Source organism: Engraulis encrasicolus, chromosome 11 (genome assembly GCF_034702125.1).
Source record: "Engraulis encrasicolus isolate BLACKSEA-1 chromosome 11, IST_EnEncr_1.0, whole genome shotgun sequence".
NCBI classification, from domain to species: domain Eukaryota; kingdom Metazoa; phylum Chordata; class Actinopteri; order Clupeiformes; family Engraulidae; genus Engraulis; species Engraulis encrasicolus.
Genome location: NC_085867.1, coordinates 43,918,749 through 43,937,185, shown reverse-complemented (window position 1 = coordinate 43,937,185; position 18,437 = coordinate 43,918,749). Strand labels below are relative to the sequence as shown.

At 42.5% G+C, this 18,437-nt stretch overlaps 1 protein-coding gene across 1 annotated transcript; it reads left to right on the top strand.

Annotated features, from left to right (window-relative positions):
* Positions 1-1,001: 1,001 nt before the first annotated feature.
* Positions 1,002-17,681, top strand: atp6v1b2 (ATPase H+ transporting V1 subunit B2). Its single transcript, XM_063210716.1, has 14 exons — positions 1,002-1,149; positions 1,896-1,951; positions 2,680-2,778; positions 3,087-3,180; positions 3,465-3,542; positions 5,955-6,094; positions 8,234-8,335; positions 8,731-8,828; positions 9,273-9,396; positions 10,842-10,992; positions 12,013-12,095; positions 12,914-13,018; positions 15,450-15,579; positions 16,111-17,681. Exons 1-14 carry the CDS (start codon positions 1,011-1,013, stop codon positions 16,245-16,247), a joined length of 1,536 nt encoding a protein of 511 aa, XP_063066786.1. The 5' UTR covers positions 1,002-1,010; the 3' UTR covers positions 16,248-17,681.
* Positions 17,682-18,437: the final 756 nt, after the last annotated feature.

The window sequence follows — 18,437 nt, the reverse complement described above, 5'->3', positions numbered from 1 at the left end:
TGTCAATGATGTAGTTATTTCTGAATCAACTCATCTCGGGTGACAGATCAGGGCCATTTTTACGATTCTGTAACTTTAATTGCTCCACATGTCCACCAGTTGACATCTCTCTTGGTGACGTCCTATTATTCCCTCCGTCATTGGTAATAAGGTTCAATAATCAAGACTTAAGGTTTTGTTATTATTATATATATTTTGCTGTGTAATTTTGCCTATGCATTCCAAGTTAAATGTATGACTTTGTCATTTAATCATTCAATTATTGAGTCCAAAGTCTGGAGGCTGTAGCCTATTCAGAAAAAAATGTACATACCTACAAGTCATCTAGTCTGATGACTGCCAGTTTGACACATCATCTTTGAGTCTTAATGTCGGGACTTCCTGCCGGGAGTTGGTGTGTGCCAAGTCAAGATTATACTCAAGAGAAATTATAAAGATACACAAATATATAATAGTTAGATTCATCATGTTGTTGATTGTATTTATTATTTCTGATACTGTACCGTTTATATGTTTGCCATTGATCTGTTACTCATAATCAACAATGTTCAGGCTAATTATGGTCTACAGATAACTTGGTAATTAAGTCTATACCTCCTACTCAGATTACTTAGAAAAAAATACACCAGTTCATTTAGGGACACAAAAGCTTTGTTAAAACAATTAAATGAAATGATCACGCATTATGCTGCTGTTTTTGTTATTGTATGCCTATTCATGAATCATGAGCGTTATCTTTTGATGTCATTACCAATGGAAAGACTCTTGCACTTTTTTCTTTATTTTTTCTGGTATACACGAGTGCTGGAGTTGCCATGTCTGAAGACAATTAAATACATTGAATTGAAACAATGACAGTGCACGTTGTTTGTGTAACAAGAAAATATCAGCACCTTGGCCAGCTCAACCTGCGCCAGGAGAATGCGCAAGGGTCAACACTGAGCACGCACCGTGTAGTGACATGCGCAGTGTGGTTGTCACGACTTGGTTGATGCTGTCAGCACGGTAACATGGCGATGAATGCTATGAAGGGAATGGTCGGCGGTGCCATGAATGACTTCTCAACTGCGTTTGGCGGCTCTAAAACAGCAGCTTCTCGTGAACATGCCCTCGCCGTGAGTCGGGACTATATTTCCCAGCCACGTCTAAGTAAGTTGCATCAACGTCTGTTACTAAAAAATACATTTGACGTAGGTAGCCTCTAGCTAACGATGATACATTCCTTGGCTAATAAATAAGCGATGCAACGTTTACCTTTTCCACAGAATGTGACGTCTTAATATAATATGATACCATGTGCTTATAACGCATTAACTAATACAACACGACGCAAAGACTGTTAATAGTGCACGTCAAAGCTACGTGATTTAAAAGGCGATAGACGTAGCATCTGATTCTGCAGAGAACATACCATTTTGACATCTGTCAGATTGACGTTTTTGCCAGCTAGACGTACACGTAGAATAGAAAACCATTTTTTCCACAACATCCTACCAACACACAAAATAAAATTCTAAATCTGAATGCAACACAAGGAGGCAGATAGCGTTAGCATCTTCAGAGGCTTCTATTGATGTTGCTGACCTTGCAAACCATTATGCTACATTGATAAGGTGGTTTCTGATGGCACGCAGTATGACAACATGACAGATGTAGAACTAGTGTGACACTTTTTAATTCCAACTGAAAGCTAAATATTCATTTGGTATCGCTTCTGACTGTTTGCCACAGTCATAGCACGTGTGTAGCATCCAAAAGAAAGGCCAATTTAGGTCCCAATTTTCGAATTATATCTGGCCTTCCTCGGGTTGGTTGTTTGGCAGTCAAAGCGCAGTGGGCTTCTCATGACTCATGACTCTACGACACTGTATAACGATAGTGTGTTGTGTTTACAGCATACAAGACAGTGGCGGGAGTGAACGGCCCCCTGGTCATATTGGATCAAGTCAAGGTAGGTTAATTGTCAAACGTGAATGACACAAACATGGTAATGGTACTTTAATTACACATAGGCTAGCCTTAAATTACATGCGACCTAGGGATAAACTTGGAGCTTGCTAGATCCCAGATTCTTTGGGAGGAAGTAGGAGTAGTGGTCACATGTCTCCCAATCCTAGTGCTTTTCATCACGGGAATGTCACATGATTGCAAATGGAATGTGTCATGAAAGGACCATCTTAAGAACTCACTTTTTGCTCTCTGACTCTACAGTGGTTATACTAGGGACTGTCATTTGCAGATGTCTACGAATAGACCGTCAGACAATCTTCGTGGCTGTAAATCAGACGTGTAGCTGATCATTATGATCACTCAACATATGGCATCTCACACTAATCTGCAAGAACAATACTATTGGTACAACTGAAAGCCTTGGCCAGTTTTCACCCCTCTGCCGCTGCACAAAGGGGGCTTCACTAACTATTCATCAACATCTATTATTCTATATCCTAGAATTCTATTGTAAATGTTATTACAGTATATCATCTGCTATCATTCATCATTTATCATCCATCTGAATATTACAGGATTACAAGATGTTTTATTGTCATGATTCCTGACTGAGCAATGTAAAGTTTTGTGCTCAACAAAGGTCCCCAGAAGAAAATATTAACAATAATAACGTAACGTAATAACGTTGGTTGTGAAGTGGTGCAATAGTGCTGTGTTGCTGTGCTGTAGTTCCCCAGGTATGCAGAGATTGTGCACCTCACCCTCCCCGATGGCACCAAGAGGAGCGGGCAGGTGCTGGAGGTCACCGGCTCTAAGGCTGTCGTGCAGGTGAGAGTGTCAAGACACATACGCACACGCACACACACACACACACACACACACACACACACACACACTGTGCAGTTTTTAAAAAATATATAATGTACAACTGTATTCCCCAATGTCCGCTGAGTTTCATTAATGGCCATAACATGTCAATAAGAACATTAACAGTATGTGTGTCAGATGAGTCTGTCAACTGAACTGACTGAGACTGTTTCTGTGGACAATTTAACTGATACAATCATTCCAAGACTATTCCATCACGAAAGATGATCCTTTTTTTTGTTTGTTTGTTTTTTTTAACTCTAATTCAGGTATTTGAGGGAACCTCTGGCATTGATGCTAAGAAGACCAGTTGTGAGTTCACAGGTGACATCCTTCGCACGCCAGTGTCTGAAGATATGCTTGGTAAGTTTCTGCACTGAATTGCAAGTCAGTTGACAGAGATACCAGTCATTCCTTGTTTACGAAAGCTAAAAATACTGCCTTGTATTCAAACTCTTTGGACACCTAACACAAGTTATTTTTTACCAATGATCAGATCTATCTGTCTAATGGTTCGTGTGCTCAGTAGGATTCGTTGGATAATATAATGGATGGTTCATGTATGAGAAGAAGGCAGGATCACATCACTGTTATGTTAGTATTTTGCTGTGGGTTCTTTTTTTATTGACATTCCAGTGTTTTCACAGGTCGAGTATTCAACGGCTCGGGCAAACCCATTGACCGTGGACCTGCCGTTCTGGCTGAAGATTACCTGGATATTATGGGTATGGACAATGTTGTGGGTGTATGGATATTGTCTTTATTCCACATGCTTTACTGGATGTTCTAAATATTGACCATGTTACTACAAAATTGTCTCTAAATGATAAAAAAAATTAAATTCGAACTTGTATAACATGTGAACATTCTTCAGACTGACAGACAGACATTCTTTACCAACACGTTAAAATTCGTTTGTGCCATTCTTGCTATACATGGGTTCTACATTTTTGTTTTCTCCTGGCTGCGCGACCCTAGCTGCGCAACCCTAGCTGCGCACAACTCAACCTCTGATTGTTGGAAACCGCTGTCGCTCTCGTGGTTGGCTGCCTGCCAGTGTCTTGCCCCTCCTCACAACATTGTGTTTATAAACACAGTGAACCCATGTATAACAATGTTATAGTATCAGAGGCCTCCACCACATTGGTTCATTTGTTTAACACTTCAAACTGTGTTTGAGTGAGCAGCTGAGACATTAATTGGCACCGTAATGGACACGGTGAATAATTGACACAGTAATTGACTAATCATGGCCTAGTAGACTAGACCAACTCGGCTAGTGGCAGAAAATATTTTTGCCTGTCGTGTGCGTGTGTCGTGGTCTAATAGCGCACCATTGGAGGTAATCAAAAAAGGCACAACATTTGTGCTGAAATCACACCGCTAGCCTCTAGCTGTGTGTATCAGGGTTTTTCACGGTTTTAATCTGTGTAGTGAGTGTTTGGGAAAGGCTTAGCGTAGTCTCAAGACTTAGCTGTACTGCCTGATAATGAAACTGTTTGAACCGGTTTGAACACCAAACCATCGGTTCCACAGCTTCGCCAATGATGCGGTGGCACAGTATCCACTTTATCATCTATGTTTATAAGGGAGTCGCCATCGCTATTTGGGTAGCAGTTGCTAATGCTAAATCATTCACAGGGTTCCCGCGGGGTCTTAAAAAGCCTTAAAAGCATTGAATTCAAGAATTTGGAAATAATACCTTAAAAAGCCTTGGAAAAGCCTTGAATTTTACTCGAAGAAACTTGTAGGAACCCTGCATTCAGAAGGGCCATGGGCAGCAGTAACTAGCAGAGAGGAAATGCAGCAGGGTTTGTGGGTGGGATAGTAATGTGGATACTTTTCATTAGGGATGGGCATACGGTGAAAATGTCTTCGTCGATCGTCGGGAGAATTAAGTAAGGGTTAACGTTCGGCGAGAAGGTCGCTACCGTGGAATAGCAGCACGACAGAGAGAATCTTTAGACCCCGACGCGGAGCGGAGGGGTCTTGTTCTCTCTGAAGTGCTGCTATTCCACAAAGCGACCGACTCGCCGAAAGTTAACCCGCTTATTATATGGATATACTTAAATGATTCACACATGGCGGGGACATTTCTTTAGGCCTATTTAATGTGAAGTAATGTCAAAAGATTGTTGCTGCACAAAACAAAACAGTGCCGTTGTGGAACACCGCTAACAGCTAGGTAGCCAGGACAACAGGTGTTGTCTATCACAGCAGCTGATTAGAGTCTTGTTGAAAAGTCGCTTTAGCAGTGAGAAGTCTTGTTGCCATTGACAGCGGTCTGTTATAGACCAACCCGTCCGTTATCGAAAAATAACAGACGTGCGAACGTTGGGGAGCCCCATTGAAATGAATGGAGCATTCGACTGATGACGTCACAACCATATAATAATAATTAATAATCGGTTAACCATTAACATTTTTATATTAAAAACATCACACATTTAGGCCCACCGTGCCCTATACTCTTGTATAACAACAATACATCAAAAACATCATGTTTTTCTTCGAGGATTTGTTTTTATTAACAACACAAGTGTCAAGTGATTAACAAGAAAAATTAAACCTGAATTGGTGCACAATGCGCAAACGAGGGAGGCTTCATGTTGCGAGCCATCAACGAAGGCACATAACGGTGCAGACATCGAGGCGAGGCTGAATCACCGCCGTCTTTTACAAGGCTTGGATGCGCGGTGTTCAAGTGATGCATCATGGTCGTTGTCGATTAACTGTATTTGTAATTCACATTGCAGTAATTACAGTACACTTTGTCATTTTCTAACCGAAAATGGTCCCACGCCACACTTCGCCAAGACCTCTTCATGGTTAGGCAAAGCCCGCTCTATGGAAGCTCGCATGTAACAAACAAGTCAAGCCAGGGTACGGTGATGGTGAGATATTGCCCCCTGCTGCCCAAATTGTGTAGGTGTAACAGCAAAATGCATTGCATTGAGGACGTGCACTAATGACCTACATTCATGTTTTTTGTTTGTTTTTGTTTAACGGTTCGTCGGCGAAAATTAATTTCTTCGACTAAATGTTTAATGATCAATCATCGGTTAATCGGTTAATTATGCCCATCCCTACTTTTCATGCTAAGAAATGAGTACGCACTGCTCCCTCTTTGTCCACAGGCCAGCCCATTAACCCTCAGTGCCGTATCTACCCCGAGGAGATGATCCAGACTGGTATCTCCGCCATTGACGGCATGAACAGCATCGCCCGAGGACAGAAGATCCCCATTTTCTCAGCTGCCGGCCTGCCCCACAACGAGGTCTGGAATGGACCACATATTTCATTTTTTTTGATGGCAGGCTTTGCACATTTTAATTATTTTATAGTGTAGTGTTTTCATAGTGTAATGTGTATTGGTAGAAGTTGTCCTTGCACTGCCTGTATGTCTGCATTACATTTGCTTTGCATCAATATGTGTACTAACACAATTACTGTGACAAGTCAGCTATGAGGCGAAACAGATTTTATTTAATTTTGTTTAATTTATAACTTGATTTAATTGGAATAATTAATAAACTCACACAGAGGAAAAAGTATGTTATTTCAACTGCTGTTAAATTGGGATTATGCAAATCACAACTGCTGCACCCTTCAGTTTAGAATTTGAACTACATTACTTAGGCTACTACAGACAAACCTTAGCCTGGGCGAAAAGCCGACTGTTGACTCCGTCAATCAGTCTGGCAAAAGCCACGAGGATCCGTCTCCGTGGACGGTGGGAGATGGTCTGATCTTACTCTATCATTAAATGAAATGGAGTTCCAAACTCAAATGAAAACCCATATTGTGCTTTATTAGCATGCCTGTTACTTTATAGCGTCGCAAAAGCATACAAATAACAAAATGAAAGTGTGAATATAGTTACCTTAACCAATCAGTAACGGAGCTTGCGGGTGAGTTCTACATCACCACTCTCAACTGTTTGCTGATTGGCTAAACACTGAGCGAACCGAGCTCGAGGCTTTTGCCAGACGATATGCGAAGCCAAAATCTTTGGGTGGAGTACATCAGATGGCGTCGCCGGGCTAGACAAACCTAGTCAAGTTGACAAAATTACCTTTTTTGTTTTCAGCCTTCACAAGGTCATGTGTAAGGACAGGTACAGTATAGTAAAATGACTGGCCCTTTTAGAAAGTTCCCTGTAGTGGTGGCTAATCCCAATTCATATCCCAGTAGAGGTTGTGTCATGTATTGCTTCTGCCTGTGGACATACTGCCCTACAAAGCCAAATAGCAGTAACTTCATAATTTGTTAGAGAACTAATTGTTAAGTCTGCAACCTGACTGTACTGTACAACACCCTCTTAATCTCATGAATAGATAAATATCTTACTTCTCAGTATTGGGAAAGAACATAAAAAGCATATTCCCTATTATAAATACACCATGTTTGTCCTGGCAACATGAAATTAATGGAAATTATTTCCCCCAGTTTTTGTGTTCATATATTCTACAGACTGAATTTTGACTTTGTATGGCAGCATAACCTAGACGATTTCACCCAAAGCTTGACTCATCTACCCAGCCGTGCAAAGTGCCTATAAGATCGAGCATATTTTTACATGATTGGCCAAATGTGCAGTATGCCACTTACGTGGCCCTCTGTAGCTGGGTTGCCCACCTCTAGTTGCTTTTAGTTGAGAACCTCCCTTGCCGTGTTTCCAAACTTTCCAAGAACTGAGTCTGTAGGAATGTATGCTGTGTCCCAGTCAGGGTTGCCAGATGAGGCTGATGATTTCCAGCCCAAAAAGTGCTCAAAACCCACCTAGAAGCACAAAATCCCGCCCCATTCTATTGATGTCTATTGGAGAAATTGGGCGGGTTTTTCTGCTAAATGCCATTTTTACCCGCACATGGCCATCCTAAGCAGCCCATTTGGGCGGGAAACAGCCCAATCTGGCAACACTGGTCCCAGTGCTCAGAGCAACTGTCCCACTAACCAGTATGTGCTCATGGGGGCATCAGGGTCATGTCCCAAGTCTTCCCTACAGTCCCCTAGTATAGTACCTCTCTTCCACATCTATCCTGTCCCTATCTTCACTGCCCTGCCAAATTAAGCCCTAAGAAGACCCAAAAATGTACATCAATTGCACATATGTACTGTACTTATTACAAATGTATTTCAATTATGAATTTGATAAAGTTTTGTCCAAGTGCCCTTTACTCTATTTAAAACCATTCACGTTTGTGATGTGCTGTGCTGTGCTGTGCTGTGCTGTGTTGTGCTGTGCGTGCGTGCGTGCGTGCGTGCTTGTGTGTGTGTGTGTGTGTGTGTGTGTGTGTGTGTGTGTGTGTGTGTGTGTGTGTGTGTGTGTGTGTGTGTGTGTGTGTGTGTTTGTGAAGTGTGTCTCTCTGGAACAGTTTTGGTGCTTCTAAACTTTTGTCCTTCATCACGTCAGATTGCTGCCCAGATCTGTCGCCAGGCTGGACTGGTGAAGAAGTCCAAAGACGTGATGGACTACAGTGAAGAGAACTTTGCCATTGTCTTCGCTGCCATGGGGGTGAGCCACATCACAGCATCCAGTTTCTTTATATGTATATTCAGGATATTTCTTGATGCTAAATATTGAGCTTTTTATTTTTTGCCTGTGTATTTTTAGATGCGTCCTAGCATCTCTATAAGAGGGTTTGTCCGTCCGTCGATAGGTCTGTCTGTCTGTCGGTCCATCTGAACGCATTCTTGAAATTGTCATTCCCTCCTGTGTCCACAAGGCGGCAGTGCATAGATGGACGCATCTTTGTCCGCCTGTCGGACTTGTTGTACCAAAGATTTATCACATAGAATATGTTCTACAGACTAGCTGCATCTATCAAATGCAAATAACCACTGTTCTCGTTTTGTCTCGAGTTGTTACTCTCTGGCTGTTAATATGTAGCGAACGATCTTTGATTTCAGGTGAACATGGAGACTGCAAGGTTCTTCAAGTCTGACTTTGAGGAGAATGGATCCATGGACAATGTTTGTCTTTTCCTGAATCTTGCCAATGATCCCACGTAAGTGCTTGGAATGTAATGTTTCATTCTACAGAATTGCTGATTGTATTTATTTGATTGTTCTGTTGTGCATTTTATTTTTCAAGTCTGTTCTGTTGAGGTCTGCTGAAGCAAGCCCATAATGCATATTAACACCAAAGATTTTCTAGTAAAGTAAGATAAATCAAATCCCGCCTACCCAATGCAAAGCAGTGTGCTCAAGTTTGGTCTCCAAAGGGGACCTCCTTGTTCTTCTCTTTCTGTGGCATTTGGTGGCAGTTTGCATAAGATGTGTGCCATCACACTAAAGGAACTCCATTTATCCTCAACCTAAGGTCTCCTAACCTAAGGTCTCCTAAAAGGGTGTTCACCCGACGTCACTTGGATCCCGGAAAAGTACAGACTTGATTAGTTTCTACCTTTTCCAATGTCTCTGGTAACACTGAATTACAATGTGACCTGCAGGATCGAGCGCATCATCACTCCGCGCCTGGCACTGACCTCAGCCGAGTTCTTGGCCTACCAGTGTGAGAAGCACGTCCTGGTCATCTTGACGGACATGAGCTCCTATGCAGAGGCCTTGAGAGAGGTGAGCTGAGTATGGATGTGGTGTTCTTCGTAATTTTCAATGGGGGGAAATTCCCATTCCAGCCTGTAAACTGAAACGTAATACAAAACTTCCTCCATACTCTCATTATATACTTCTACAATGTCAATAAACGGTCACTTTAATGATAGCAGATAGATCTTAAAGGCTCTGCATACTTAACGTGCACACTTTGGCGCATTTGGCGCGAGAACCATTAAAATGTGGCAGACCATTCATAGTCAAAAGCGCCATTTACAGGCTTTTGCTTGCATTTTCGGAAGTGTGCCCTCTGCTGTTCATGAGAGAAACGGCAGAATCTGTCGCAGAAATGGCAGAAACTCGCAGCTGGAGTTCTACAGATGTATAAAAAATAGAAAGCCAAACACGACTGCTGTAGGGCTACTGAACGTCTGACTTACCACAATGAAACATATATTTTTGTTATAGCCTACATTACCAGATCATTCCAAGACCATGTGAGAGCATTGTTCTGGTTGCAGAATTTATAAATAGATCGCCGAACACAACGTGCTTCTGAACAAAGTAAACAATTAGTTCACTGAACAACATTTAAGGGAGTAGATAAAATAACTCTCTAGGACATTTTATTATCCACAAAATGATGCAGGGTCCATTCTGTAGTAGCCTACAGTAGCTGTAGCCTCTCTTCGCAACTCCTGCTTTGTCTGCCTATACCTGCATGGTCGCTGGTGGCCAAGTTACAAAAAATGTGGGGTGCACGAGCTCGCGCCGCGGCAGCTTGCGGAGGGGCGTGTGACGTCATTTTGAGCGCACGCCATCGTCGCGAGGGAGGTATGAATGAGGTTAGCGCCAGTTACGCTAAGTATGAAACCGCCTTTAGACAAGTTGCCTGAAATCAGATGTGGGATCACAGGTTACATTTAACATTTGCTAGTATTCTGGTAGTGTTGGTTTGTGCTGGTAGTGATAGTCTTGAAATGTTAGTGTCATGTCTAGAGTTATTTTCAGGTTTTGTTTTTTTCATGCCCCGTGACCATAGATGTAGAACTACTTGTCACATTGACTACCTCCGTATTGTGGTAACGATTATCTCAATTTGAGTGCATCTTTGTTTGGAGGTGACAAGATGATACACAAATTATCCTGTAGGTGGTGTTAAAAAAAACCCACACATTTTTGCTGAACATGAGAAGAAAAAGTAATCCTGTACCAAGATGGCAACTGACCACACCAAAAAGATAAACGTGACATCAAGTATTCTATATCCATTGGGGCGCTGTGGCGCGACGCGGCTGGGGTCATTTCCCGGACCTGCCCCATCTCTCTCTCGCTATCGTTTCCTGTCTACTCTCATACTGTCCTGTAATAATGAAGGCCAAAAAGCCCCCCCAATAAAATACTCTAAAGTAGTCTATATCCATGCCCTGTGATTATAAGCTCCGTGTCCTTTCCCTGCGTCCCAGGTGTCTGCTGCCAGGGAGGAGGTGCCCGGCAGGAGGGGTTTCCCCGGCTACATGTACACAGATCTGGCCACCATCTACGAGCGAGCCGGCCGCGTGGAGGGCCGCAACGGCTCCATCACCCAGATCCCCATCCTCACCATGCCCAACGACGGTGAGGCCAGGGCCAGGAGCACGGCTGAAAGATTGTGGGGAACATGGCCGTCACTAGCACTATGTGGTTTTTTTGTTGTTGTTTAAAATATTTTAATGGGCTTTTCATTCCTTTATTGGAGATTGTGTCCATGGACGGTGAGGCTCAGGCAGACAGGTATAAAGCAGAAGTTGATTAGTTGGAAACTGGAATGTCAAAATTCACCCTATCCTGCAATGGTGAAGAGTCGTGATCTGGATCGCCACTAAAATTGTGTCACTTGTTCCTTTTGTCATTTCCAACAAGTCCACAAATTTCATCAAAGTCCGCCATGCATAATCCATCATCCTACTGACTGACAAACAGAAAAACAAACCAATGCTACCGAAAACAACCCCCTTGGCAGAGGTAATGAGGACGAAATTGAGATGGAGATATCTTGACAGGCCCTGCCGTGGCCAACCGGTAGGGCACTAGTCTGCCATGCGGCTGCTCCGGGTTCGATTCCCGGCCCGGATCATTTGCCAACCCCATCTCTCTCCCCATTCGCTTCCTGTCCACCTCTCCAACTGTCCTGTCAAAAAAAGTCGTAAAAGACCCCAAAAAATCTTAATTAAAAAATAAAAAGACATATCTTACGATCCCATACATAGAGGTCAGTGGATTTAAGAGATGTTTGAAGATGAGCAGGAAGACTTAGAGAGTTTGTCAGTTTCTAAGATGAATGGACAAGAATAACCTAAACTTTTGCCCTCGTGTGAAGATGCCGTACAAATGAAAGCCTAAGCTATCATTTTTAAAATTTCATCTCTCTGCGTGCTTCAGAGAGTAAGAAATGAAGGTTAAAGTAAGCGTTGACAATTCTGTTCAATTTTTATGAAAATCAATGCTCAGGTTTTAGGAGACTGTATACACAATGGCCTTTTTTAGCAGCCTACTTCAGGTCAAAATGGGTTAACTGAAAAGGAGTGCACTCTGGAGGTCAGTCTGAAAGTGTCTCCATCTTGTGTTATTAACTTGCTTCCTTTCTGTGATTTTCAGATATCACCCATCCCATCCCTGACCTGACTGGCTACATTACAGAGGGCCAGATCTACGTTGACAGACAGCTACACAACCGACAGGTCAGTCTGCGAAATTAGACCCGAAAAATGTAGTTGTGTGTCCCGTTGAGTTCTGTTAATACTGTAGGACGTAAAGGATTTTTCTTTCGGTTGCAGTCCCGGGAGCAGTGTGGGATTAAGTGCCTTGCAAAAGGGGATGTAGCCCCCATAATGCATGCGGTTCCACAAGTGGAATGCTGTAATAGTCGTTGAAAAGTTAAACCTTAGTACTACACTAGACATAACACAGGACCTTTAGTAATGCATTATGACTTGGTCATTGCCATTCTTGTGGTAACAGCAAATTTATCACACCGTTACGCCATTACATACTGCTTGGGGTGGGATTTGAAACTGCTACTCTCTGATCCCTAAAGCAACTCCCTAACCATTAGGCTACTACTGACTCCACTTTCTGTACACATTGGTACAGTTTCCTGTGGAGTGGGGTCAGTAGAATGGAGGCAAGGCAAGGCAAGTTAATTTGTATAGCCCATTTCATACAACGAGGCAACCCAATGTGCTTCACAAGTAAAAGAAAAAGTGGTCCTTGCAAATAAATAGAAGTGAATTGAAAAAGGTGAATACAAAAAGAAAAATAATAGTAGTAAAGACATAAAAGCAAATAAAACACATGTTAATTAAAAGCATCTATGAATAATTTGGTATTTAGCTTGGTTTTAAAAGTGCAGACCGTGGAGACTGCTTTGATGTCTAGAAGTAGGCGGTTCCACAGACGGACCGCGTAGTGACCAATAGTCGCCTCACCCTGCTTAGCATGGAGTTGAATGGAGGCACGTTTACCCCCTCACATCCAACTTTGTGGGTTCTTTCCTCAGATCTATCCTCCAATCAACGTGCTCCCGTCCCTGTCTCGTCTGATGAAGTCGGCCATCGGTGAAGGAATGACACGCAAAGACCATGCCGATGTATCCAATCAATTGGTCAGTACTGTACTGCGGTTTTCCCTCCTCTGACAATTGTTAAATATGAATCAGTATGCATGAAAACGACAATTGTTTACTGAGTTGTTAACTGATACCAGACGAAAGAGTTGGCACTGCGCTATGAATGGTGCCAAAAAATGCAGATACTGTGAACAGGACAGACAAGTCTTGATCTAGAGGCCACGTAGAAATTACATTTTCTCAATTTCTGCGTTTTTATGAACCTGTCCATGACTCCTCATACTGAACATCATACTGTACAGTTTATCACTTTACAGTAAGAGCATCAATGGACATCTTAAACAGGAGCTTGGCATATTAAGTGTGTTTGATTTGAATTGAGTCTGCAATGTATTCATGGAAGCATTCATGCAAGCCAGCATCTGGTAATTGAAAACACTGTCTATATACACTGATGTTACTAAAGCCAAATTGGATGCTGTCATTTTGAAGTGTTGCTTATTACTGATCAAACGACAAATATATGTATATATATTTAATTAAAAACAATCTCTTGGAAGACGTGAGGCGTAAAGCCTGAGGAACCTTGCAAATTAGACATAGTTAAGAGAACAGCCAATATGCTGTAATAGTCAATGTGCAATAATGTGTGTAATTGAGGTGCAACATCGCTCTTGTCAAGACCACCCCCTTTTTAGCACCTACATGTATACTCACCGGCCATTTTATTAGGCACACTGTTCCAACTGCTCACTGACACAAATTTCTAATCAGCCAATCACATGGCAGCAACTCGATGCATTTAGGCATGAAGACATGGTCAAGATCAGAATTGGGAAGAAAGGTGATTTAAGTGACTTTGAACATGCCGTGGTTGTTGGTGGCAGATGGGCTTGGTTTGAATATTTCAGAAACTGCTGATCTGCTGGGGTATTAAAATACAACCATCTCTAGGGTTTACAGAGAATGGTCTGAAAAAGAGAAAAAATCAAGTGAGCAGCAGTTCTGTGGGCGAAAATGCCTTTTTGGTGCCAGAGGTCAGAGGAGAATGGCCAGACTGTTTCGAGCTGATACAAATAACCACTCGTTACAAACGAGGTATGCATAATTGCTCTGAATGCACAACCTGTGGAACCTTGAGCTAGATGGGCTAAAGCAGCAGAAGACCACAATGGGTGCGACTCCTGTCAGCAAGAACAGGAAAATGAGGCTGTAATTCCCACAGGCTCACCAAAATTGGTCAATAATAACCAATAACTAGAAGAGTGCCTTGGCGTCCTGCCTTTTTTTGATATTTTCTACGTCTTGGCCAAAGAGCACCTTCAAACCACCATCAGTTTTACCACTTGAACGCTGCAGACCTCCAGCTCTCTCCCTTTTTAGGTCAATAATAACGTTTGAAAAATGTTGCTGGGTCTGATTAGCCTTGATTTCTGCTGCAACACTCGGATGGTATGGTCAGAATTTGGTGTCAAGAGCATGACAATCAGGCTGGTGGTGTAATGGCGAAGGGATATTTTCATGGCACGATTTGGGCCCTTTAGTACCAATTGCACTTGTTGGAAGGCAGTTCTGAAGGCAAATATGTGTCCAACCCAGCACTAGCAAGGTGTACCTAATAAAGTGGCAGTTGAGTGCGTGTTGCCCTTTCAGACACTTTCAGACTAATGGTACATGCGTGTAACGTGACACGCGTGACAACAAAAGGCATTCTATTCTATTCCATTATATAATCCATTATTCTATCCCCAAACCCCCTTCTCACATGACACTTATTTATGACTAGTTACATTGCAGACCATGTAATTATTACTACCAGTTTCCCCTCCTCTCCTCTTCTCCCAGTCAGTGTGCCTACTATGCCATTGGTACCAATACACATTACTAGACTCATCTCCCCTCTTTTCTGGCAGTACAGTATGCCCGAACTTGTGCCATTGGTATCAATATACTGTATGCACACTTCTATCAGACCCATCACCTCTTCTCTACTCTCTCTCTCTCTCAGTATGCCTACTATGCCTCTGGTAGGGACAACTGGTTATAGACCATGTAATTAGGGATGCAAACGATTAATCGATTAATGCTGCTTTAATCGATTAAAAAACATGAATTGCAATTAATCGACAATTCAACTGACAAGAGACCCAAGTGAAATGGGCATGTGAAGAGTGTGTGTGAAGAGGGGTGTGAATAGTGGGAATATTTAAATCACCTTTGGATTAAATAATTGAAATAGAATCAATATAAATGTGGTACTTTATCTCAATTTTTAATTACATTTTTTTAGATTTAGTTTTTTTTTTTTTTTCGAGAAACATTGAGATTTCGGTGAGAAAACGCCGCTTATCAATTAATAGTAAGTCGATCGATAAGGCTATCAACTAATGATTAATGAATTAATCGATAATTTGCGTCCCTACCTGACTCAGGCCCCTGTCCTCTGCTCTTCTCTCCCACGCTACAGTATGCGTGCTATGCCATTGGTAAGGACGTGCAGGCCATGAAGGCGGTGGTGGGAGAGGAGGCTCTGACGGCCGATGACCTGCTCTACCTGGAGTTCCTGCAGAAGTTTGAGAAAAACTTCATCGCCCAGGGTAAGACAGCCGAGACACCGGGGCAGCACTGGGGGACAAAACAGCAAGAGGGCTGGCTATGAACTGGATAAATAGATATCGCCAAAAGTGTGTGTGTGTCTGTGTGTGTGTATGTGTGTGTGTGTGACAGGGGTGGAACTTAAGTTTTTTCCCCACCATTCACGGTGGCAGGTAGATTTCAAAATCTACCAGTCACTAACTGTTTTTACCAGTCAAAGTGACTGGTGGGTTGAAAAATGTACCAGTCACCACTGAAATTTACCCGTCATTGGCAGGTGGACGGGTGCTTATTTCCATCCCTGGTGTGTGATATCAGTTTTTTATTGCCTGAAACATATCCGAGTAACTACTAAATTTTGTGTCTAAAGTTTGTGTGTGATCAATTTTTAAAGTGTGGGATACAAATAGAGAAGTTAAGTGTGTGTGTGTGTGTGTGTGTGTGTGTGTGTGTGTGTGTGTGTGTGTGTGTGTGTGTGTGTGTGTGTGTGTGTGTGTGTGTGTGTGTGTGTGTGTGTGTGTGTGTGCCTGTAGGGGCCTACGAGAACCGCAGTGTGTTTGAGACTCTGGACATCGGTTGGCAGCTGATGCGTATCTTCCCCAAGGAGATGCTGAAGAGGATTCCCCAGACCACACTAGCTGAGTTCTACCCTCGAGATTCCAAGCACTAACCACCCACCCACCCCCCGTCTTTATGCTGCCCCGGAAGCCATGAAACCCCCACACCTCCCCCACCGCACCCTCTCCTCAGCTCTGTATGCTATGCGAGCACAGTCCTGTCCTATCGTCTCCTCTCCACTTTCCTCCTTTCTTCTCCCTCATTTCCTTTCCTCTCTTCTCCTTTCCCCTCCTCTCATTCTTGTCTTCTCTTCTGTCTCTGCTCTTTATTTTTTACCTTATTCTCTCTCTCTCTCTCTCTCTCTCTCTCTCTCTCTCTCTCTCTCTCTGTCCCACTGCGCTCCATGGTGTACACTGCTTCAGGTCCTGCTGCTCTGTTCCGCTGTGGTGTAAATGCTCCTTGCTCTCATCAAATGTGGTTTGGCCATACACCTGCAAACAGTGCCATTGCTCCACCGACCTTAACTTCATCTCTGCTTTTCAGTAGCCATGTTGGGAAAACAAACGCATACACGCGCACACACTTTTCACAGTTGACAAATCAGAGTGTAGATAGAGCTTTCTTTCCAGTGGAGCAGGGAGTGGATTTGGCACGTGTGTGTATCTGTCTTGAAGTATCACACCGCTTAAAAACCATGATAGCCCAAGACAGTCTGCTGCGGTCTGAAGATGTGACTTGCCTTCAGTCTCCAATTGCAGTCAAGGTTATATAGTGAATCAGTTGAATTTGTCTCTCTACATAGTACAGGTAATACAACTTCTATGTAACAAGTGGGAAGGGATTCTATTCACTCTTTGCATGATGTGTTTCTAAGCCACAAGAGCGAGGACGAGCCCTTATTGGTCTGAATGGGACAGATTATTAAGTGTCTCTTCAATGTATACAATTTAACACACTTTTCCATTAACTTTCCGTTCCAAAAAAGAAGATGGCTAAGATTCTTAATTGTGAAGGTAGTATGAAAATATTTAAGACACAAAGAGGAAAAGTAAGCAATTAAGAATTGATTATCCATCCTGTAGAACACTGGCAAACAAGTTCTTATTCTCATTTTTATTGTTTATTATTTTATAATTTTACTTTTTATTTTCGGGGTAACAAGCGTTAAAGCTTCATTGTATTTTTCTACAGTGATATGAAAGCCGATTGGCAACCAGCCATGTTCTGGCAAATCTCATTTGGGCCACACTTACGTTTGAAGTTTACAGTGGAATGTCAAAGAAGTGGAGTTACTGTGTTGCATAGATTTATTTATTTTATTATATGTGCCATGAAATGCTAAGAGTATGGTGTAACATGTAATGTATGTACAGTACAAGTATATCATGTGAATCCCAACAGGTGTCTTCATGTAAATGTCTTATTTCATGATTTTTTTTTTGTGTACGGATGTGCAAGTTGTTTTTTGTCATTGCATGCTGATTTTGTTGTTCACGTTATTGTATGGTGTGACTGTTGGTGGATTAAATATAAATCTGACTGAAAATGTATAAAATGTGGTTTATATTGGAATTGAGAGATTTTACCTCTGTGGACATTGACATTTGCCCACAGCATCTGACGACTAGTGTCACCCATATGTTTAACAAGTTTAGACCTAATGTAACTGGAAAATATTCACTCAAATGTGTAGCCGACCTGAAATGAAAACCCAAGATCTGTAATGAGACCTCATCCTGTCTTTAAGTAAGAGTTAAGAATAGTCATGAAGAAATAAGAGAAAGACAAGCATATAGTAAGTTTTCAACTACAAAGAGAAGACTTTAAGCTGCAAGTCTGACAGGTCGAGGTGCAGAAAGAAAGTAACGTCGTCCTCTAGGTTAAAAGCAACACACACTTTTGGGAAAAGAACACGCAGGCACGGCCGCACGTACACACACGCGCGTTCGCACGTACGCAGGCACACACACACTCTTGGGTATCTTTTGCTTCTACGCGTCAAGTGGTGCAAAAATCACCCACAGCGTTGGCCTTATTGGAGGCAGGCTGTCCTCTGGGTAGCCTATGCTACATGTCTACTGGTGTTGAACGTATAGAGCTAACATCTAGTTAAATTCCTGTACTGCATGTACAATATATTTGCATGGCCAGTGAAAACTGATTCTCATTCTTCTACATTAGTGTTTCTCATTGGTGATTCTAAAGCCCCCCAGGGGGTATTGGAGAGCCCTATGGGTAGCGTCAAAAGGGGGGGGGGGGGGGGCGATGCTTAGTTGCCATTGGGGGGCATCAGTCTTTTTAA